Here is a 23591-nt window from a genome sequence, read left to right as displayed (position 1 = left end):
ATATGTGGAAGACCATGGACTTGAGTGGTCCTTGCCATGGTCCCATGGAGTTGCTGTGGTCCTCCTTGACAAATCTTAGAAGGAGGCATGGACGGGCAAAAATTTGAATGATAGTATCGGTCTCTTTTTTCACCCGATTTGATCTTTCTCAATGAATTCGGATAATCTTTAATCGGGAATATGGCACTCGACTTGTTGAACTAGTGAGAGGAAAATTTGAATGATAGTATCGGTCTCTTTTTTCACCCGATTTGATCTTTCTCAATGAATTCAGATAATCTTTAATCGGGAATATGGCACTCGACTTGTTGAACTAGTGAGAGGAAAATTCGAAATAAGGCATACATCAATAATTATCTGCACATTAAATGCACGGTGGCCGATACGAATTTTCAATGAATATGTACTTTGATTCGAAGGCGGTCATGGAGTTTAAAGCCGCTAAAGTGCATTGCTGATCACAATGGGTTACCATAACCATTCCCCGGCAACATCGAACAAGTTGTTACAACACATACAAATGACTCGTCCGAAAAGAAAGGAGGAGAAACCTTCCATAGCTACTAGACTAGTACTTGCTGTTAGGACTCAATCCAGTCTTCCTGCTCATCAGTCAATCAGCAAGTTTTGCCTCTTTGACAATTGACAAGCATGCCGGATCACAGTCTGCTAAAACCGCCTTCCTCAATACAATTCACCATTCATATCTGCGAAAGGAGTTCTATCGGGTGTCTGCAAATCTAACGGCTGGTGAAGCTTGCCTTCTGTCCGGTCGCCTCTGATTTCGTTCTCCGAATTTCCTTCGCTCAAATGCGTCTGCAACTCCTCGATGGATGCCAAACTTGGAACCGTTATGACCCGTTTCCTAGGAGTTGTGGACGTGTGCTCGTCAACCTATGCGCAGTGTGCCGCAAATTAGTCATGTCATGATATACACATGTCTATTTCGAGAGGGCAACTCGAAGAATCATCCAGGCAGTTATAAGTGTGTGGCCAACATGAATTTTGTATGGAGGCATCACTGTGGCCCCAGAAGAACGAAATAGAAAGAGAATGAGTTCACTGGTAATCTGAAACTCTTCCATTAATTGCAATAGACAGTTTACCAGATAATCTTTTCTGAGGCACTGTTCTGCTTTGCTTCGGATTTCTGAAACACCAACTCCATGCTTCTCTGTAATCGACTTTAGCTGACCCGTGCATAAGGCTGCCATGGAGTCTAATTTCTCCTTATAGTCACGATCCAATTGTAGTGAGTCTGCCACATCCAACCGACCTAGGCATGAGAATAGTAGTACATACAGAGGACATCAACATCAATGGCTAAATGAAGATTGTTACCACAAATAGCAGTGACCATGCCATCAACACTAGCAGCAAAATCTCTATCCGTGGAGGACGATGCAGATCTAAATTGTTCACATAAATCCTGGTGTTCGCCTTTATTTTCCCTGCTTGAGCCATCAGGGAGTCGCATTATGAGAGAAAAAACAAGGAAATGTGAAGAAATAGTTGATGATAGAGAGGATTTTACCTCACTAGGGATGCTATCTTGTCTATACTAACATTCTTGAACTCATTAATGGCAGATGCAGCATTCTCCCATTGTCTCTTCGAATCATCCACAACCATTGAACTGCATTACACAAAAAGAGGAAAGGATGATGGGTGATGTGTATTAGGTTGGAAATTAACTTACAACTATTTCCCGCTCATTCATTTTCGTATATCATAAGAAGCCCATTGTTCCGACAATTAAGTTTTCAAATATGTGTTAGCTCCACACTATCTGTAATCCACAATGCAAGACTTTATTCATCATCTCAATTTGTGTATTGGCAAGACTACATGCATCTAGGCTAATTAAGAAGTGTTTTTTAAAGCAAACAGATTCTTTCTAATTTAATAAGTTCAATGCTAAGAGAAACCGGATAAATTGTAGTGTGCTTCAACAGATACCAGCTCTTATGGTGAGCTCTATTTCTTGTATAATGAAACCATACGACTTGTCTGACAAAAAAAAAAAAAAGAAACCATACCACTTGTCAAAGCAGCTGTCCAATATGGCCCTGGATTCGTGTGTAGAAAATGTGTCTTGCAAGAAATTGTTTTTTGCCTCAACCATGTACTCAGTCAATTCTTTCCTAGCATCAGCTGCAATATGCTGCATGTTGGTAGTTTGATGTTGCAATATCTGCTCTTCCCTTGTATTTAAGTCGAGTATACCATTAGATGCCTCTGAGACCTAATGATCAGGAAAGATGTCAAAAGCACGTCAAAATATTGCCACAAAATTTACTGAGACCCTTCTTATCCATAATGTGACTTGTGAGTGTGTGGCTTTAAAAGCAGAAGCACAACATTCTCAGAAATTGCCCCACCATTTTATTTTTCTTCGATGTTAAATTTGCCAAAATTGCGGTAACTTGCTCCAAAGCCAGTCTTTCCTCTCTTGCCGCCTCTTCCTGTTTGAAGACAATCCATAAGCTTCCACGAGGATCAAATTATAAAATGCCAGATATCTCGGAATTATCTTATCTGACCTTAAATTTCTTCTCAAAGTCATTCAGTTGGCAGATCCTTTCAGCATGACATTCTTCAATGATTGACTTGATTTCAGAAGCATGATTGTGAACATCATTGAAAAAGTCCATGGTTGCATTGGACACAACGTGCGCAGAAACCAAACTTCTTTGTAATGCCTATTAATTCAATCACGAAGAAGTAAAGATCCAGCACATTTTGAGTATAGGTACAGGGTCACATAGACCAATCAATGAGCAGATAAAACCAGACCTGGACTTGAGAAGAAGAAGATAGGTTACCTCTTCCTGTTGCTGTGCAGAGAATGCCAGTATGTCTTTCTGTTCAGTCAGAGCGTGATGAATGTCTCTAACGATCTCCTTGGCCTCCAACACTAACTTGACAATATACTGCAAAATCAGCACAGAATCTGGTTTAATGAGAGCAGCAAACAAAAGTTCAAAAACAGAACGAACTTTAAGTTCATACTTCCTGAATGCCCTTCGTCTCCGATGATATTTTGCAATTTATTTGATCGAGGTCAGAGGTGGCTTTCATCTGTACTTTATTGGCATAATCAGTCAATGCAGACAGTCCTAAACTATGTGTCGTCATCATCCTTTCAACCTTCGAACGCAGACTTTCCGTTGCCTGGCATGTTTAATAGAACTATTCATTAGAACTAGTGTGAGACAAGCATGTAATTATTTAAAGTAAACAGTTGTCTCACATCATTTTTACTTGCAAGAAACAAGGAGACATGTTCTTCCATGCATCTTATTTCTTGCTGTTGTTGAGAAACTGAGCCCAGGATAGTCCTATGCAAGTTTTTCAAGCGTTGATCAAGTTGAGAGCCAAACGTCAAGACAATATTATGGTTCTCTGCTTCCATCCTGCTTTTGTAGTCTGCATAGTGGATGATAATATTAGATACTCAAGGGTAATCTTTGTTGTGTCACTCATAAATTTACTTTAGGGAATATTCTCAAGTCAGCAACCAGGAAATAGGTATTTTGGTGGAGCAAAGAAATAGTGAACCAAGCAGAACTTGAAATATTACTCTGTTTTTTGATAAAATAGATTTTCTTCGGACAGAGCCACCTCAAACTCTAAAATATAGACCCACCTCTCCTCGCTGCTTCAGCTAATAATGTAGAGTATGCAACTTTACAACCACAAAAAGAAGCAGTACCTAATTTCCCGAACAACAAACTTAAATCCTGAGATGCATCTTGCAAATCTGATCTTAACTCCTTTGCACGATCAATTATGGAACTTTCTGGATGCACATCAGAAAGATTGTAAGCCTGTATGAGTAAAACAAATAGACAAAATTGGGATAACTAGCTTAAGTCAACTTCTCATGACAGAATTACCTGATTCTAGCAGCTTTGAGATTACAAATTCCTTATTTTTCAATGTGGAGATAGCCAACCGGTGTTGCTCTTGTAGATCAAGCAATGCCTTATTACCATTCTCCAGGTCAATCTGTACACATCGAGTATTTGTTAGTGCAAGATGCAATATTGGCACCCTTATACAAATCATTAATGATATGAAATCCATAACCTGTACCTTGCAGTTCTTAAGACTACTTTCTAGGTCCAATTTCTGTTCCTGCTCTGTAAGGTAGAGCTTGCGAAATTTTTCACTTTTCTGGCCAAAGGGAAAAAAATAATTAGTTGATCAAATATCGCATCAGTAAGAGAAAAGTCCCAAAAGCTAGCTCGTACCCTCTCAGAAGTGATAAGATCATTTTCCAATTCCTCTATCCTTTCATTCCTTGCCTGCAGATGAATGTAATCCAATGATTTCCAAGGAGAAAACAATTTGATCTGGGAGCCATGGGTTTTATAAAAAGATCAGAGCACTCCATGAAAACTGTTTGGACTTACCTTCTTCTCAGCCTCTTCTTGGGCAAACCTTTCATGGGAAATATAAACACCATTCTTTTCCCTTGCAGCTCGGACATCTGTATGGAGATGTATATGTTAAATACTATGTGATTTGTTCACATAACAGCCGAGACAGTGTGGGCTCATCGTTGTCAAACCTTCTCTCATCCTATCAATTTCTGCGTACAAATCCTTAAGCAACACAGCTTTTGACAGTTTCTGGTTCGCCTGCAAAGCTACTCCATGTAAATATCACTAGGAAAGCGCATGAGGAAACTCAAAGACACTAAAACAGCGATTGATCAAACCTCTGGTTTATTTTTAATGTTTTTAGCCCGATAAGCATAATCTAGCGTGCTTAATGTTTCTTCCAAGGAATGAGCAGAAGGAGAAATAGTAGCAATAATGCATGTTTTGGTCTTTCCTCCCAAAGAATCTCTTAGAAGTCTTGTCAGCTTACTGTCCCTGCTCATAAATTGTCAGACCAGGAAAATGTATTATAAGAAATTATGAAGAGGTCAATGCAAAGCATACTTCAGTGAATAACGTCTGAGAAATAACCTGTAAGGTATATGAGGCGAATGCTCCACAAGTGCATTTATCACACGGCCCAAGGTTAGTAAGCTCTTGTTTATTTCCCCCGCTTCTTTTGCACGACCCTGGAATTTATATGCCCTCAATAACTGATATTGCAAATTTCATGCGAAATTAGAGAAATATAGAGTCTTCTCCAACACCAATTGTGCAATTCCCTATTTACTCGCATCAACTCACATAGTTAGCAAGCATGTTAGTGCAAAAGGTCTTGCATCTAATATGTCCAAAAAAAACTTATTCTGATCATAAAGCCTATAAATGAACCAAATGTGCATAAGATCACATACACGTAACTAAATTCATCTACACAGTTGGCACATCAATTCTTCTCCAAAAATCTAAATGCTAAAGGTGAAAAGATAGATAACATAAAAGTTTTAGGCTTTTATTTCTATCTGTCAGTATGAAAAAATTGACTGCAGATAATTGCAGCTTCAAAGTACACTCTAGGTCAGCAGAAATCATTATATAACTATTTGCTGGTATACATATGTTAACAATTCTGGCTTGCCTCATTACTAGGTTTTGCAAGGACTTAAGATTTTATAACCATAGTTTTTGGCTCTCGCTCAGCACGTTTGTACGTGTGTTTGAGAGAGAGACAGAGACAGGGATAGACAGAGAGAGATTGGGAAAAATTGCTTTTGATAGCATAGATCAGAGATATCTTACCTCCCTTGCTCCTGATCGAGAAATGTTTTCTGATCCTGCCAAATCTACAAGGTTAAGCTTTCCACATTTTATGATCTCTTCCTCTCCAATGGTCGCTTCCTTTATGTAGGTCGTAATGGAAAAGATGGAATGAGACCGACTGCAGCAAGGATAATATCATTGAAAAGTGTAACCACTAAATGCTTAAGGTTAGAAAAGGACTAGCTTTGTAGTTTCCATTAAGTTAGACACCCTTAAAAGTTCAGCAAAGGAGAATAATTACCTGCTACGCTTGTTCAACAAGGTATCAGCCGTTCGCCTTTTCGATGCTCCTTGTTCTAACAGAGTGTAGATTTCATTTGCGCTATATACTGCTACTTCCTCGAGGCCCCTTACAACCACACAACCCTTTCCATCCTCCATCAGTGATATGGGCTTCTTCTGTCTATCTTCCATATAGCGCGAGTGGTCCTCGGAGGCTAGTAAATCAGTTATCTCTTCATTGTAGAGTTCTAAGAAAGTCACCTTCATACTATAGTCAGCATTTTGTGCTTCTAGTGTATCAAAAATTTGACGAACTGCTCGTGGAATGACACCAGCCTCAGCAGGCAGTTCACCAACCTATGTTTCATAAAAACGGCATCAACCAATGTAAAATATTTATGGAACTATGCAATTTGCTATTTTACCTTTTTCCTCATCCCGCCCTCCATTGTGTAGGTTTTACCGGTGCCTGTTTGCCCATAGGCGAAGATGGTGCAGTTAAAACCGTCGAGAACTTCATTAACAATGGGAGCAACGGCTTGATCATATATTGATCTTTGCTGTGCTTTGGGCCCAAAAACCTTGCAAATTTGCCAGATAAAATCTAGTTCAGCTGGTAATTATGAGAGAAATCTTTCTTCACAGCTGGAGTCATGTCAGCATACCTTGTCGAAAGTGAAAATCCTATCTATTTGCTTGTTGGCTAAATTCTGCATGACAGTGACCTCTTTTCTATGTTCATTGCATGAGATGACCTTTGGCACATTCAACCTTTGCTCATCTTCGTTTAATGGCCTGACAGATAAAATTAGAAAAACAAGCTCTATACTTAGAATGTCCATCCCAAAAGAGGCAATAAGGAATTATGTAATTGGAAACAAATTTAAGAATTCAAATGGTACAATCCCACTTTGTTGTTTCTTGGGTTTTGGGTAGCTGCAGAGTTATCACCTAAAATATTTCCAGTTCATTCAAAACCAATTGTGAAGAACTCCTTCCATTTCAATAATCATATCTCTGTCCAAGAATATTCTCATCAATACCGTTGACTATCTACCTTATGTTACAGATGAGCAGAGTCCAGTGACATAGCACAATGCGAATGCAAATCCTAATGAACCCACGACGACAAGGATTCACCAAACCAAATGGGTGAAAGGAGACAACTTTGAGTAAGTACAAAGTGCTAATGCCCACCTGCACCGCAGCAGAACCTGCACATTGACCTCTTTATCTTTCTCATGCCGGTTCGAGTTCCATTCGCCGCCTCTACAGTCCGCCCGCCGCTTCTCCGGCCGAGGCGTGAGGAAGGGAGATGGAGACGGAACCACACCCAACCCAACTTTTCTCAACTGATCCGGGGTAAGCGACATCATTTCGCCACTATCTCCCCCACCTACACAGCGCAAAAAGAAAAAAGGGAAAAGAACAATACACCATCAACCACGCCCACAAATCATAAACAGGGAGGAGATGGACACAAACAGACGGAATTCACGTATATTCCCAATGTAAAGCAGTTGACGTTCACTTGGGTTGGGCGGGTCCTCCAAAGAATGAAAATCTCTTTCAATAAACGGAAAAAATAAAGGAAACAATGCACCGCAAAAAAAAAGTTTTTTTCCCCATTCTGCGTTGTTCTACAGTTCAGTTTCCATCAAATTCTCCCAGCTAGCAAATCCAAGATTCCATTGAAGAACGGAACGCGGGAGCGATTGCACTTACCGATCTTCAGGGGCCTAGACAATGGAATCGCGTTAGGAACTCGGAGATCGGAATTGGAATCGAGAGAGAGAGAGAGAGAGAGAGGAGATATTGATTGAGCTCTGCAAGTATTGTAGTTGTAGAAATTTTTTTTGAAGCGTAGGGGTTGGGGAAGACGGAGAAGTCAAGAGTGGGTTTGAGTTTTTGCCAAACGGCTAGTCGACGGTCGTCGTGGTCATGATTCGGCTCCTTGGTATTTGGGTGGGTCCCACGTTAAAAATTTCAAATTGAGCGCGTTGCTTCTACTTTCCTTTCTTTTCTTTTTTTTTTTTTTTTTTAAGTTTTATTTTCGAGGTCTGTCATGTCATTGTCCGTTGGGGAAAATGTTAAAACTGGTCCTCCAGGTGTAATGTAAATGTTCAATGGGGCACACTGGATTCAATTTTAATCAATCTGGTCCTTAAATTTATGTTCTTCTTTTTTTCATTAAAAAAAAAAGAAAAAAATCATCCGCAGGGCATACGTTTGATGTTGTGTATAGACATGTCGCCAAAATTTAAACAAAAACATGGAGAGAGAGAGAGGGGGGGTGCGCGAGGAGACAACTGTTTTCGTCAATAGGTAATGGCTTGCTCGCCCTCGTTTAGATCTGAAGGAAGGCTCGAACCGGCCCGAGGGTCACTTGACCCTTGCTCAGTGGTGATAAGCATGAACATGCCTGCCCTTGCCAAAGTGGTCGTGAGTGATATCGTGAGGGTCAGTTGACTATGCAAAAAAAATGTCTGAATCTCTCTTTTATTTGCTTACTGCCAACTCGTTTGGTCCTGCAAACTTACTGGACTAACACCATTTTTTTTTTGGTAAGAAATGATAACAAAGAGTTACATGATTACTCTCCTAATAAAACTGACACCATTACTCTTATAATAAAATTTGATTTTATCTGATCTTCTATCAACAAAAAGATTATAAATATCTAATGCTAAAGTGTTATTTACATCACATGCTTGAAGTATCCAATTTGCTAATCAATCTAACATACAAATTTCCTTCCATTGCCCTTAAAGTATGTACTAATTCGACTTGGTGGAAGTACTCTTTAACATTTTCCAATCTGATAAAGCAAAATGTCACTAAAATTGACACACGGAGTTGATTTCCAAATAAGAGAAATGGCCGCTGGCGAGTCGCCTTCCACAGTACTTTTAGCTCCTTCACGAATACCACCGTCCGGAGCAGATGCACTAAAGTTCTTTCGCCATAATCTCTCCCCTTCTCTCCCTCTTTCACAGATATACTCCACAATCGGGTTTAGCACAGAGCACTGAAGTTCTTTCGCCAGAAAAAAGGGAAAGAAGAAAGAAGAACGTAACCGAGTTCAGCATCTATGTCTAGATGGGGAAGCCGGCAATGGTAACGCCAGTTTCGATACACAGAACCCGCTACATCGAGGATCAGACTTTGTCACTAAATTTATTGCACGAGATGACTTCATCATCAAACCAGCTGTAAACAAATTGATCATAAAGACCATTCCGTTGTTACATTAGACAACTCAACTTGAATAAGACATGGCTACAGTTATCCAGACGCTCCTAACACTCTTTCCCAGTCTTTTCTATCACAATTGCATGTTACAAAAATTCTAGTTTGTTAGGTACAGCCGGACAGTACAAAAGTTCAGTTCGTGCTATATGGGTACGGATCCATAGAAGACCACCTCAGCTGGGCCAGTCATGTATACATGATTGTCTTTCTCTCTCCATTCAATCTCCAGTGGACCTCCAGGTAAATCCACTGTGCAACACTGTAACATAACAAGCCAGCACAAAACAGAGTGATTTTACTACGAGGCACCAGACAAGACAGAAAGATACTCTTTGTTCGCTAGAATATCTTTGTTCCTGAGAATTAAGAGGAAGTATACACACGAGACACATCTATGTGCGACAGGTACTTAGCTCCGACGTCACAGCACCATGCACCATCTTCATTTAAGTTTGAAACGCAGAGATAAGTGTGTCTAAATGTCGGGATACTGAGGTAATCTCTACACATGTAATAACGCCTACTTTACTAGGAAGCCATGAGAAAGACCAGGTCCTGATTTACAAGAAAATTTTTCGATTCAGGAACTAGGATTGAACGAATTTCAGTACTTTTAAATGGTCACATTTTTTTATACTGGATTTATCCATGATCGACAAATATATCATAATTCAAAACATATGGAATCAGATGAATGCCCTTGTCTGCATTATCCTACTACAGAGTTCAATAATGGAGCTCACCCTCCCAGCTTGTCCCTCAAGAACTGCTGCAACAACCACAGCACATGCCCCTGTACCACAAGCTAGGGTTGCTCCTGCATCCAAGCATGCTTACATAAGTTTTTGCTCAGGAAAATGAAAGAAAGAGGGCATAATCATCTTAACCATATTCACATATGATTCTCTTGACACATAGTATGGAGTGGATCATAAAAATGATTGCCATAGGCACTAACCAGCCCCACGTTCCCAAACACGCATTTTCAGGTGTGAAGGAGAGAGAACTTGCACAAATTCTGCAATGAAATACATTTGCAGTCATTAATGAGATCTCCAAATGGAAAAGAACATAGTATGCACAGAAACAGCCAATCCTGAATAGAGAAAGCAGGGGCTTGGAAGGGGAAAACCAAAAGGCCATCCTCTTTCATCGCCATCATGTAAACCAGAGTTCCTGTCGCAATCATGTGCAATCCAATCTGATGTTGAAATGCCCACGCAGAAAGATGGAGACTCAAACATCACAGGGATAAAACTAAATGAAACCCATGTTGACTAAAGCTTGAGAATCCAACCAGAAATGACACTGGAAGTCCCATAAATGATAAGCTGCTTGCAGTATTTAAAGTATGAAAATATTCGCAGAACCAGCTTTCCAGTGTCCTGTGAAATCTAGCATATAAACAAAGGGCAATGTGGCAAGTGCAGATAACATATATGTCACAGTATGACAACACTTGAGAATCTTCTAGTCCTTATCAAATGTGAAAGTATGAGGGTAAGTATCCAACTGCAATGGGGATTGGCAGCATTAATTCTGATGGTACAAAAAGATTATAGCAACGACATTAGTTAGATCTGTCTGGAAACCAGAGTATAACTGGATTGGAGAAGGGCAATTCCATGCAGCTGCAAATGTAGTAGTCAGTTCCATAAAGGACTAACCTGTGTTCGTTCTTGCAGGAAACATCTCATGATGCTCAAATTTTGGACCTATTTCAGCCAAGTTTAGTTTGTCAACCTGCAAATTCTGCCAAACAACATACTCCAAGATGAGCTATAGATGACATAGGAATGATGTTGAGCATATAGTTCTTGCAAGTAAAAAGTGTCACACAGTAATTATTATACTGCAAATTAAGATATGACACCAGAGAATATTACCAATACAATGAGAAACATAATATCTTGTCCCAAAAATCACCTGTTCTCCTTTCGCACCAAAGGTGACACAGTGGGGATTTCCCATGCTAACACATGTCACATTCCAGGTTAGTCCATCCACTTTTAGTTCGGATTTGACCACAGAGTGGTCTTTGTTTGGCAATAATTTTGTGGGCACATCAGAAGCTTTGAGTATCGGTTCCCCCATATCAACCGTAACCTGGACATAAAAGGTCATATTAAAACCAAATACGAAAGTGTCGCTGATCACATGGTACAATTTACAAAGAGCAGACAGTTGCAACAGGAACTTCGTTGATCCGAGTCTAACTACATAATGTATTTCCCCATTCCATACCCAGATCCTTTTGAAGCAATAACATTTACAACAGCAGTTGAGAAATACCAATGAAGTACTAAGATGCAGCATAAAGAAAAATTGATCATATAAATTACCTTCCCATCATCTTGAATCTCTGGAACAATTAGACCAGCACCAGTGTGCACGGTAAAACTGCCAAATGCGATGAAACAGCGAAAAGAGTTAAAAATCAGAATACCAGAGAGAGTTCAATCAGGTTCATCCAAAATAACATAGCCAATAAAGCTCACCCTTTCTGCTAATTCCTTGGCAAGAACTGATTCTCACTTACAATTAAAACATCTCAATGACTCATTAAAAGTTTATTTCAGTAAATTAGTGATAGCACTTGCCGCAGAGTAATATCAAGAAGTGTGAAAAATAAGTGGATAGATGAAAATTCCATATGGCAGGGAGAAATACACAGGAAAAGTATCCACAGCCCAACAAGCAATTTCAATTACCGTTGTCTTCCACTTAGATCTTCAAGCTCAGCTATGAATCGAGCGAAGCATCGCACTCCATTACCACACATCTGGAAGAACTCAAGAAAGGGAATGTAGAACCAATAAACATCCTGATATTGATGGATTAAAGCACAAAAGAGTTCAGTATCACCTCAGGCTCACTACCATCGGAATTAAAAATCCTCATAGTGTAGTCGGTACCATTAATCCCGGGCATGGCGAAAATCACTCCATCAGCACCTATCCCAAAGTTACGATCGCACAGCTTCACTGCTTGCTCCGGAGTAACTCGAGGCTCCGAAGAGTTCCTATTATCAACCTAAAAGACGGATCACTATTCAATACCACACAAGAGTACATGTGAAATATGATAGGAATACCCTCCTAAGAAAACATTTTGATCGATCCAAACTCAATATATGATAAGTCCAACTATTACTACAGCCCAGAAACACGAAAGCCCGTGCATTGTGTGTTGAATTTGATTGGTACCGATCAGGCATTCCTCTGGATATCATTTCCCAACCTCTAAAGGAACCAGCTAAAGTACAAACGACGCCGGCTCGACCAGGCAATCAAAGAGACTCCGACATTCCGGCATTTTCCACAATTAAGAAGAGAAACACCGGAGAGACCGAATGAAAAACCTAACCAAGATGAAGTCGTTGCCGAGGCCGTGGTACTTTACGAAATGGAGGAAACCGCTCTCCCGGCGGTCGAGGAAGGACGACGGAGGCGAGCTCCTCTCCGGAGCCCGCACGCTCATGGAGGCGGCGGCGGAGATCGAGAGCCGAGGGTTCCAGAGGGGGATTCTGGCACGGAGGAGACCGAACTGAGGAGGGGACGAATCGGGAGAGGGCGAGAAGAACGAGAAGGGTTTTACGGAGGCTGAGGGAATGCGGGAAGCGGGGCTCGAAGGGAGAGTCGTGGTGGAGGTGGCGGCCATGGCCATGTCTTCGCTCGCGATCGCTTGGGTGGTTGTCTGCTGTGGCGGCTCCTCCTCGCTCCCGGGGCGGTCGTTCTGTTGACTGATTTGGTCGTGCTCTACTCCACACTCCACGGTGGACTTCACTTGGGAATTTCTACGGTCCGATTCTCGGGGATTAATCATCACTAGAAATTAGATTTCAATGGTTCGTTGATATCTCTTACGTAGAAACTGCTACAAAATGCTTGCCTCGCCTATGATTCGACCAAACCTTTTGTATTCATACGAATTTCATTAGACTAATTTTAGCTGAAAATCACTCACGTGGATACCGACCATCCTACGTGACACGGTCAATATTGATTTGAAAAAAGAAAATTCATGATATTTTTCAAACTCATTAGCACTGCATACTAGTAAAGAAATTGCATGAGCAGCAATGTTTGCCATATCATTCAAACTTGCTACTTTATCTATGCTCAACTCATAATACGTGAACATATTCAATTAGATCCATATTCGTTCAAAATCTTAAGCATATGAGATACATGCTCAACTAAGATAACATCAATTCTTCGATGCGGTAGAGCACTAGAAAACACCCATAGATGGAGATGAAATGAAATCGATACTTTAGATTTGTATCACGTGATACTAATCAAAAGAGAAAAAGCTAGAAATTTTATGGGATAAAAATGTAAGAGATTTTGTGAAGGCAGTTCTAGCGTCAACAAAATAAGTATCACACAAACTATTAAAACTATAGTCGTCCACTAATTCGTCAATGCTTATGAGTGTCACCAAACTTTTTGCTTGGGGGAGGAACACTGAGCCAATGAAGCCTCCCATGCAGGCGTCACGAACCGGAGGTTTCATGAATCGATCGATCGAAAACCTACCCTGGATGAACAATAAGGCCTGAAGTGTCTTAGTCTTTAGGGTTTTCTTGAGCCCTCTGGAACATTTAAAGAAACGGATGATACGATAAACATATCATGTTCTAGAGCATTCTTGTCGTAAATATCGATAGTTGGTAGATGAGGAGATACAATCTCCACCATTAGATTTGGATGGAATCAACGGTTGTTACGAGAGGGACTCTAGTATAAATAGGGGTGCCCTCCTCTCATTTATATCCATCTAACACTTAAAGCAATACAATCTATTCTCTTCCAAAACTTTTCTATCTAAATATCTCTCTCTGCGATAGTTGACACACGGTCTCGATCTCAAGACGAAAAATTATATAGAATACACCTTTCATATTTCACTTCAGCAGTCTAAGCAATCTAAGCAAGCATACTTGCATAACTTCAAAAATACCACCTGTTCTGCTGAAGCAATCTAAGCAAGCATACTTGCATAACTTCAAAAATACCACCTGTTCTCAAACGGGAACCCCAAGTTTCTTAAACTTCCTCAAAGAACACAAGGTCGTTTTTATTAAATTATGTCTTGAACACCGGATGCATCCGGACCACAAGATTAGCATATGAAGAATGAACAGATGACTTGGTTTTTACATTGTCCAATGACTCTAATGCATCTGAAATCACATATTCAGCAAGAATTTAAGTGAGGTTCAAAGGTCTTGTAACAAAGAAAAGAATTTCGAAATTTGATATTTGAAAGTGAACATTCAAACGTAAAACATAACCCTCTGGACGTTCTCTTTGATAGCTGGAAGGGGCTCCACGGCAGCACCTGCAGCTGCTACTCCGCATCTCCTCGTATCTCTCTCATGTCGTGGCGTGCTCGGAATGCCGCAAGATAGGGGTAGTAAACAAGAGGAACTGTGGAAATTGAAGCAATTACCATTTTGAAATTTTGTGGTCTTGGATTTTTTCTTTTTTGCCAGAGGATATTTTATGTTTTTAATATCCTTTTGGAGATAATATCAAATCCCTAATCTGTTGACCAAGAAGTGGACGTTTTTCTTCAATATACGTGTCAGGGCAAAACGGTCCTTGTTAGATGAAGAAAAAGGAAAGAAGGGTTTCCTTAAACCCTCTCCTTTCTAAATTGTCAAACAGAAAGAGTAGAAGTAGACGCCCGGTAAATAAGAAAAGAACGCAATCATGCTCTTGGTTACAGCTATTTGAAACTTTTGCTTGGGCTCGAACAGTGGCGATTTGTGTCGTGAGTTTTACATCCAATTGAGTTGTTTTAGTTATAAATACTTTGGGATTTGGTGTAATCTAGATGTGGGAAACACTCGAGTGTTGTGAGCGATTATAACTCTGATTATCTAATTATAGTGAATTATTTGTTGCTAGCTCTCCTCTTGAATATAGGTACCGACATTCAGACCGAACCACCTAAATATCTAGTGTTCTTATTATTCCTCATTTATTTCCTTGAATTTTTGCATTGACATATTTGCAAACAATTGGTATTAGGACGTGCGATTATGTTTTTTCTAGACTATGATTTGGGCTTTTGCTTGTCTGATTATTATATGAGAATTTTGCTATTGCAATTATGTCTGGAGTGAAAGTGAAAATTGAGAATTTTAGCGGGAGGAAGAACTTTGGATTATAGAACCTTAAGATAAAGGCAGTATTAACAACTCAATGTCCGGGTGAAGCATTGGAAGGCAAAGATAAGTTGCTCAAAACGATAAAAGATACCGAAAAGGATGTACTAATGAGGAAAGCTAGGCGTATAATCATGTTTGTTATCGGATGGGGTATTAATAGAGATAGCCGAGGAGAAGAATAGCGCAATATTGTAGGCAAAAATTCAAACGCTTTATGTAATGAAGGTTTTGAACAATCGTTTATATATCTTGAAGAGGATGCTCGGTTCGGATATACTGAAAGTACGTCTATCGGAACCTACCTAGATGGATTTAATAAACTCGTGATAGGTATGAAAAACGTCAGCAAGACATTTGATGATGAAGAATAGGGCATGATATTGATAGCTTATTTATCAAAGTTATGGGAGCACTTTATCGGTTCACCGCTCCAGGAGCATACTACGATTACCTCGGAAAAGTTATAAGTCCGCTTTGTTCTCTAAAAAGTGATAGAGAAAGTTGCAAGATAACAATCTAGCATAGGGTGTAGCACGAGGACTAGTGATTCGAGGTAGAGATCAACATCGGGATCCAGTAGCAACAAAGGTAAAAGCAAGTCAAAACACGCCATATATAGTCTAAAAAACACGCGAAGTGCTTTGAATGTCACGAGGAGGGGCACATTGTGATAGATTGTCCTAAGCTGAGAAACAGAGGTGACAAGCACAAGTAGTGTCGTGAATGTTATCAATGAAAGCACCAGCGATGCAGAGGCTGTTTTGTATGTGACTACGGTTTCGTCAGGAGACAAATGGGTGCTAGATTCGGGGTTCCCTTATCATATGACACCTCATAAAAATTGGTTTACTACTTTCCAAACCACAGATGGTGGGAGAGTTCTGATATGAAATAATGCGGCTTGCAAGGTTGTGGGAATAGGGACAATTTGGATTCGAATAAACGATGTGGTGGTTGGTACATTGATGGACGTGAGGTATGTGTCAGAACTCGAGAAGAACCTTAAGAAAGGGACACTTAATGATATCGGGTGCAAGTATACTGCTGAAAATGGAGTATTAAAGATCTCTCAAGGTGCCATAACAATGATAAAAGGAAATAAATTGAATACTCTCTATCGTCTATTGGGAGATACCGTGACAAGAGCTGCTGTAGTTTCATCGGGTGAGTCATATTTTGACTCTCGGTTATGGCATATGCGATTGGGGTACATGAGTGAAGAAGTTGCGACAATGCTGAGTGAGAGGGGGTTATTAAAGGCTCGGAAGACAAGGAAGCTGGACTTATGTGAGCATTGTACCTACGAGAAGCAACGCCGGATTAAGTTTACTACAGCTATTCATTCGATCGTGCAACCAATTGAGTATATTCATTCTCCGAGTTCTGCGAGAGAGAAGGGATTGTGAGACACCGCACAGTGATTGAGACACCACAGTAGAATTGCGTTACAAAACAGTAGAATATAATTTTAATTAAGAGAGCTTGCATGTAGGAATAGGCAAAAAGATTTGGGCCGAAGCTAGAACCTGATCATACTCACCTTGATGACATATCGATGCAACATTGACTTTTTTTTATATTTTCTTTTTATAAAAATTAAACTATATGAAATGCATGAGATGAAATTGTTAATATGGATAATTTCATCTGCATGACCCTACACATGTTATCACCAAATGACATGCAATACATGACATATAATCATTTCATATGAAATATGCATGAGGTACTTTTGGATTTTCTTTGTTAGTTAAATTAAGAAATATGCCTAAATATATATAAGACCTAATTAAACATGAAAATAATTTATATTTAGTCCTAATCTAAATTACGTAATTTTCTAGTTACTTCATGATTCCTAAAATATGAAGTTCTAAATCATGAAACTCATATATGAATACAACTTAAAATATGCAACATGCATAAATATCTTATAAAAGCACAAAATCTGATACAAGTGCACACCATTGATTGAAAATAACAGTGAAAACATGCGTACCAAAATTGAATGATTCCAAAACTATCTTGAGTACTGATGTTTGCAATGACAAGTGCAAATGGTGAAATCGGTTAACGTATTATCAATGATTCCTTGTATTGGCAAAGACGAAAAACTACGCTTTGACGATTAGGAAAGAAACTATCGATGTGAGTGGTATCTCATGGTAGCTTGGGAGGACCGGAGTGGAGCTTGTGTTCTTGAAAGTCTTTGGGTACTAATAAAGGTGGAAAGATCATCGGTCATGTCGTCACGTGTCATTTGGTCGGTATCGTCATTAGAGATCGTCAACCAGATCACTCACAATTTGCACCGGCAATAGTGTTTACCAGATCGCGATGCATTGGCTCTCATGATGGTGAGGATATACGTTGGAAGATGACTGTTGATGGTAGAGAAAATAGCCGCTATAGGACCGAAGTTAGTAGCAATCAGAAAAGCAGCTAGCAACTTTCTACTTTAAGATAATTGCAACATGCTCCATTTAGGAAACTTGTCAAAGGAAGCGATTGCTGGAGCAATCCTAACTCTGTCTAAGGTCCCAAACGACTATTAAACGGCTGGTTGGTTGTCCTTGAAGGTCTCCAACAGATAGTTTGAAAACTTCTGTATATAAGGAGCAGCGAAGCTAAGAAGAGGGTTGGACCCCTTGAATACTGCAAGTACAATCTAAGTTAATTGGAAATTCTAAATTTCTCTATGTATTGATTAGGCACTATAATAGCAAGTAGTCAAGTGTACAAATGTAAGAGCAGTGGTTACATCATGATAATACGATCTATCTTGTGAAAGGAACAGCACTAGTCACTTAAGGCTATTAGCAATATAGCGTACGTAAGTTTTGGGATAAGCTCTCTTTGGAGTTAATTTCAAAAGGAGCCCATCTAGGAGATGATACGGTGGATTTCATTACTCAAAAGTACATTTGCCAATAAAAGCTGATGCAATCTGATGTTGGCAATTATTACACGTCACGTCCTTCTTAGAAGATCGTGAGCCAACAGACGACCACGTCATTGTCATTTATAGCTGTAATTGCATCATCACCTCCTAATATTATTGTTAATCCAAGCTTAGTGCGGTAATTTAAAAGTATTATCGAGTCGCGCAAATGATTCGCATTGTCGCCAGACAATAATGTCGCCGTGCCGTCTCGGCTCGAATCGACATTATATTCGCACTATGGGCGCGGGCCTAAAGTCCCCGAGATTATAATTGTTAACGTGGATATAAGCTCAATCGCTGTAAAAAAAAAAAGAAAAAGAAAGAAAGAAAGTTCATTGTTCAACTTAATTTCCCTCCAAAGGTGGGATTCTCGTCCCACGTCGGAATTTCACCGTTTCTTAGGCTATCTTTGGTGGCCAGGATATAAATCGCGATAGAATTTGTATGTCTAATGTCCGGTTGCTGTCCGAGATAGGATAAAACCAAGTTAAAAATATGACCCCGATAAAAGTATCACATGTGGAAGGCGGGATAGCAATAGATGGGATTTATCATATTTGAAATATAAAGTTATTTTACGAAAAACCTACCGTCTCCTTGTCCTCCTTGTTCGTAACTCTTTGTTTTATGCCTAAACGAAGAGAATCGAAATACTACACTTTTCGGATAAGTGAAAGTCAATGATTGTGTTGTTTCTCATCGTTCATTGATTTGATTCTTTCGATATTACACGACATTAATTGGCTTACGTGTATCCATATTGCATTCATATTTTCTCTCTCTTACTATTTTCAGCATTCTACGACTCATATAGATGCCGCCATAGCCACCTTATATTTCTTGTCGGTAGTCAATTTCGTGGCTCTGGAATACCGAAATGGCAATGAGCTCCTTTGCTATTTAAAGTGGTGTAATACATAATCCAATGCAGTCATGAGATCAATCAACACTCGCGTTGGGTGTTCTAACTCCTTATATCTATCAGTAGTGATCAAAACAAATTAGGGGTATGTGTATTGAAAGTCTTAAAATTTGTTATAAAAGTGTAATTAGGTCCTAAAACTTACAAAAACTGCAATCAAATAAATTCGTGCAATCAAATCCTTCAATTAACTCCGTCGAATTAGATTAATAAAAAATTTTGAAGTGGTTTTTTTTAGTATCTCTTCTCTCCTACGCGGCATTACATTACGAAAACATGAAATACAAAGCTCAAACAACATCGCTTTGACCTAATTTATAATTTTTTACTCGGAACCTTAATTAAATTATATGTAAAAATAAAAAAATCATTTTAGAAAAACACAAAAAAGAAAGAAAACCACCCCGATTTAGGCTAAAATCACATCTTTTAGTCTTATATTTCACATTTTAGTATGGTAACGCCGTGTGGCAGAGAAAAAATATTTTCGAAAAGATGCGTATGAGAAAGACAATACGTCGATCTAATTGAACGGAGTTAATATAAGTACTTAATTGTACTAATTTCACAAGTTTTGTAACTTGGTTGCCTTTTCCTAGATTTTCAAGACTTAAATGCACGTTCGTGGATAAGCTTTAGCACTTCTAAAACACTTATCTCAATAAATTAACCTCGTCCTCTATGATATTCACATTATATATAATAGACACACACAATAGTTGTTTTCTATAGAAAATCGTGACATATATGACACTAGATTGATCGGGATGCAAAGATCTGCAGGCCGAATTTCTCAGGGATCGAGAATTTTCCACTAATTAACCAGAAAGAACTCGTGTTATGGAGGGTCTACACCAATGTCGTCGCCTACTCAATCCCGAGCTGGACTCCCGAACCATCATGAAGAAGTCCCATTGTGCGTGTCAAAAGAACAATGTCGTCGTCGACAACATTTGCGGGACTTTACGTCCGTACTTTGCGCCGGGATAAAAGGACGAGGTTTCTGTCCTTCCTTCGGGGTAAATTCTTGACGCACAGAAAAGTCGTTCCCGTTTGCGGAATTCAAAATGTTGGACTTATGGCCAGCGCTACACCGGTGCCCGGTCAGAAAATAACGAGAACCATATTTCGCATGATTATAATGAACTTTGAAGTGCCGTACGTTCTACATAAAAGTACGAGGTTATTGAATAAGTGTTCGTGAATATCGAAACCCTTTAATATCAAGGTGTTCCATATCATTCAGGAGCGTGCTCTAAAAAATTATTTGAAATATAAAAGAAAATGAAGTTTCAAGGATAGAAATCACTCAGTGAAATCTTCCGACGCGTAATTCTTGCCCCAAGCATATAAAAAAAGGCAAAAAAAAAATCTTGCCCTAAGCGGAGTGGGCAAGACAACATGGGGGGCGCCTCCAAGTACGCGCGAGCCGCAAGCGATTTTCGGCGAGGGTCCTGTTGTGGGGGCCCGCCATGCCATTTGGGGGACTGCGGGTCCGCCACGTGACGAGTCATTAGAGGACCTCCACAGGCGGTCGTCACGTGGGCCTTGCCACCGTGGCACAGCCCCCCCGCAGTGACCGAGGCACAAAAACAGTTCTTCGTGGGTTGCTTGCAGAATCTCCTCTAATCCCCTCTCCACCAATCATGTCCCTCGTCCCACGTGGGAGCCTGGGCCCCACCCCCCTGGACGCGCTGACGTCATTACCTTTTTCCCCCCTCCTTCCAAAAAATTTATTTATTTTTCCCAAATTTCCTTCTTTTATTTTTTTTTGGGGGGGCCTTTCGACCTACCCATGTTGCCAAAACGTTACAAACATGCCATTGCACCACAGACTGTCGTCACATGTTTATAATATTTTGGACCATCATTCGGCTTCCTTGATCTAGCCCCTTCCTCTTTTCTCTCCTTTTTCCCCCGTTCCAGTCCTCCGTCTCCCTTTCATTTTCCTGTCTGCTGATAATTTTCCCGGAAAAATCTGATCGAGCTCTTTCTCCCCTTTAAAGATTCTCGGCCGATCGTCATGGGGGACGCCTCTTCTTCGTATGTCCGAATGGTATGTCTGTCGTCAGTCCAAGTTGTCGATCCAAAGTAGGTGATCTGATCGGATGTAATATGTATAGATGGGGTGTGGGTGCGTGCAGGTGCACCACCTGATAGAGGAGTGCATACTCTTCAACATGAGCAAAGAAGAGTGCATGGAGGCTCTCTCCCAGCATGCAAACATCCAGCCCGTCGTCACTTCCACAGGTTGTTTTTCCCTCCTTCTTTCCCTTTTATCACCTTTTGTTCTGTATCGTGCTTGGCCAGCTGGAATGTGTACGAAAGGCTGGAGACATGGTCCTCGAACCGCTTCGAGACCATGACGATGAAACCAGCCGGCAGATCAGAGAGTTCATTGGGTTTTTTGCAGTGTGGAAGGAGCTGGAGAAAGAGAACGAGGCGTTCTTCGAGGCCTACGGGAGGAGCGCGAGAGGCGAGGGGAGAGGCTCGCGAGTGGAGACAAGACAGAGGATCCAGAAGATGCTCGCCGATGCCTCCAAAACTGCATGACGCCCAGCGTCGCTAAGCTTCGCTTTTCACTTTCTCCCTCCCTCCCTCGCTCCGGACAACGATTTGTCATCGCCGTCGTTATGCGTTGTTGTTACTCTTAGTCTTCTTACAACTTCACAAAAAAAAATAATAATAATCGCGACTTTTGGTTCCATGTATGTAAATATTAGTCCCCCAAAGTTCGATTGTGGACAATAATGGAATGATATTCGACAATATTTAGGTGTGCTAGGGTAGATCCTTTCGTTAATGGTCAATACACGGGTCTATGTAATTGGCTCTTATAACACGAGCGTATTATTTGAGATTTGGAAAATACTTATTGTGACGATGCCATTTCAATTATAGATCTAACATACCATTAGCGCGAGAGATCGTCTCTCGCGTGATTAAAAATAACTTACAACATTGACTTTCGTGCTAGCAAGAAATGATTATGTGACCGTTTTTAATTCACTGTAAAGTTAACGATATTAATATATTTTGCATCATAAAAAATATTATTGATTCATTTTTTTTTTCAAAAAATTTGTGGCTTGTGTTGCTAATCTCAGCGAAACCCTAGCTAGCATTAATCCTTTAGAAAAGTTCGAATTGTATTGTTCAATGTCGGGCAAGTTGCGAAGCTTGCGTCTTGGGAAAAGGTTGAAAGAAGGGTCCGACAAAACTACAAAGGAGCGCCCTCGGAAAAACGTTGTCGTTTGCGGTGGCGTCTTTCGTTAGTCGTTCGCAGGCGTGTGTGTGTGTGTTCGTTTGTGTGGGGACTGTGGGACCGTGGAGTGGGCGGTGCGGAGGTGGCGCGCACGTGGCGCGGCATGCGGCGTTCCAGTGTTGTTCCCGTGTCAGAATGTGCAACCTCGTTCGAACACTGCGGCTCTATCAAATTATATATGATAATACTTACAAACTCCAATGATACACGCACGCAAAATTTATTTAAAAAGCCTTACTTAATAATGACATGCCACCAATGAGTGTTTCATTCACTCATCGAAACTAATATCGTCAAATTAGAGTTTCATTTTTTTTTATTTCCGAGCTTTTCTTTTTCCGATTTAACGTTAATTTGGTGCTGCATTGGCATCGTATACCATTTTCCCACATGTCATTGATTAATTTAACAGTTTAGTACGAAACAATTAAACAAGAGATTTGATTGCACAAATTGAAAAAATTAGAGCACCTAATTGGACGAAACGTAGCCCAGACAACCGAATCGCACAAACAAAAAGAAATTAGAGAACTTAATTTAACAAAAGTCAGAAGAGACCAAATCGTTCGGACCCTGAAATTTCGAAGGCTAAAACAAAGCTTACACTGAGAATGACAATACCATGTTGTCCTATCGTTTAGCAAGTATCTCGAAGACAATTATTAACGGAAGTTTGCAACGATGATCCGTCACATCACATCATGTCGACTTCATACATCGATGCATACGAGCAACAAAGGTTCACTCCGGAATGGGGCGGCGACCCCGCTTTGCTTTCCGGCTTTCCCTTTCCTCTTACCATTTCCGGTATTTCTACGCGCGACGGGACGGAGCCTAGGAGACGAAGCGCGCGAGCGAAGCGGACAGTGGACACTATTTGGGCAGAATTGTCTCCATCTTCGCCTTGTCTGCGTACGCGTGTTCGCTCTTTTTAGGGTTGGTGTTCCGAATTATTCGAAAATTTTCAAATAAAGACCTAAAATATCTTCGTTTTTCCCAAATAAGGACTCGAAGTGAATATTGTTTGAAATAAGAACCTGAAGTCTTCAAATTATTTCAAAAAAAGGGTCTGATCAAAGGGCATTTTCGTCCTTTAA

General features: G+C 40.2%; 3 protein-coding genes across 4 annotated transcripts; 1 reads left to right on the top strand and 2 right to left on the bottom strand.

Moving 5' to 3' along the window:
* Nucleotides 1–394: 394 nt before the first annotated feature.
* LOC115749741 (kinesin-like protein KIN-5B) lies at nucleotides 395–7835 on the bottom strand. 2 transcript variants are annotated; one of them, XM_030686693.2, is made up of 24 exons: nucleotides 7654–7835; nucleotides 7128–7323; nucleotides 6596–6725; nucleotides 6356–6511; nucleotides 5950–6287; nucleotides 5688–5826; nucleotides 4980–5077; nucleotides 4727–4883; nucleotides 4577–4646; nucleotides 4419–4495; nucleotides 4257–4310; nucleotides 4099–4179; nucleotides 3900–4011; nucleotides 3716–3802; nucleotides 3254–3429; nucleotides 3013–3174; nucleotides 2826–2933; nucleotides 2544–2702; nucleotides 2382–2465; nucleotides 2040–2245; nucleotides 1535–1636; nucleotides 1342–1451; nucleotides 1107–1258; nucleotides 395–894 (listed from the first exon to the last, which is right to left on the bottom strand). In XM_030686693.2, exons 2-24 carry the CDS (start codon nucleotides 7304–7306, stop codon nucleotides 685–687), a joined length of 3147 nt encoding a protein of 1048 aa, XP_030542553.1. In that variant the 5' UTR covers nucleotides 7307–7323; nucleotides 7654–7835; the 3' UTR covers nucleotides 395–684. The 2 variants fall into 2 exon arrangements, with proteins under 2 accessions (XP_030542553.1, XP_030542554.1); XM_030686694.2 differs by having other exon boundaries at nucleotides 7128–7326; nucleotides 7656–7835.
* A 1263-nt stretch (nucleotides 7836–9098) lies between these two features.
* LOC115749745 (diaminopimelate epimerase, chloroplastic-like) lies at nucleotides 9099–12974 on the bottom strand. Its single transcript, XM_030686705.2, has 9 exons — nucleotides 12549–12974; nucleotides 12048–12215; nucleotides 11894–11964; nucleotides 11525–11582; nucleotides 11109–11288; nucleotides 10850–10934; nucleotides 10141–10200; nucleotides 9926–9999; nucleotides 9099–9441 (listed from the first exon to the last, which is right to left on the bottom strand). The coding sequence occupies exons 1-9, from the start codon at nucleotides 12846–12848 to the stop codon at nucleotides 9325–9327; spliced, it is 1113 nt and encodes a 370-aa protein (XP_030542565.1). The 5' UTR covers nucleotides 12849–12974; the 3' UTR covers nucleotides 9099–9324.
* An 8075-nt stretch (nucleotides 12975–21049) lies between these two features.
* Nucleotides 21050–22106, top strand: LOC115749748. The gene is made up of 3 exons (XM_030686712.2): nucleotides 21050–21285; nucleotides 21374–21479; nucleotides 21643–22106. Exons 1-3 carry the CDS (start codon nucleotides 21253–21255, stop codon nucleotides 21780–21782), a joined length of 279 nt encoding a protein of 92 aa, XP_030542572.1. The 5' UTR covers nucleotides 21050–21252; the 3' UTR covers nucleotides 21783–22106.
* Nucleotides 22107–23591: the final 1485 nt, after the last annotated feature.

Source organism: Rhodamnia argentea, chromosome 7, assembly GCF_020921035.1.
Source record: "Rhodamnia argentea isolate NSW1041297 chromosome 7, ASM2092103v1, whole genome shotgun sequence".
Lineage (NCBI taxonomy): Eukaryota > Viridiplantae > Streptophyta > Magnoliopsida > Myrtales > Myrtaceae > Rhodamnia > Rhodamnia argentea.
Note: the sequence above shows the minus strand (reverse complement) of the source record. Positions and strands in the feature narration are given on the sequence as shown.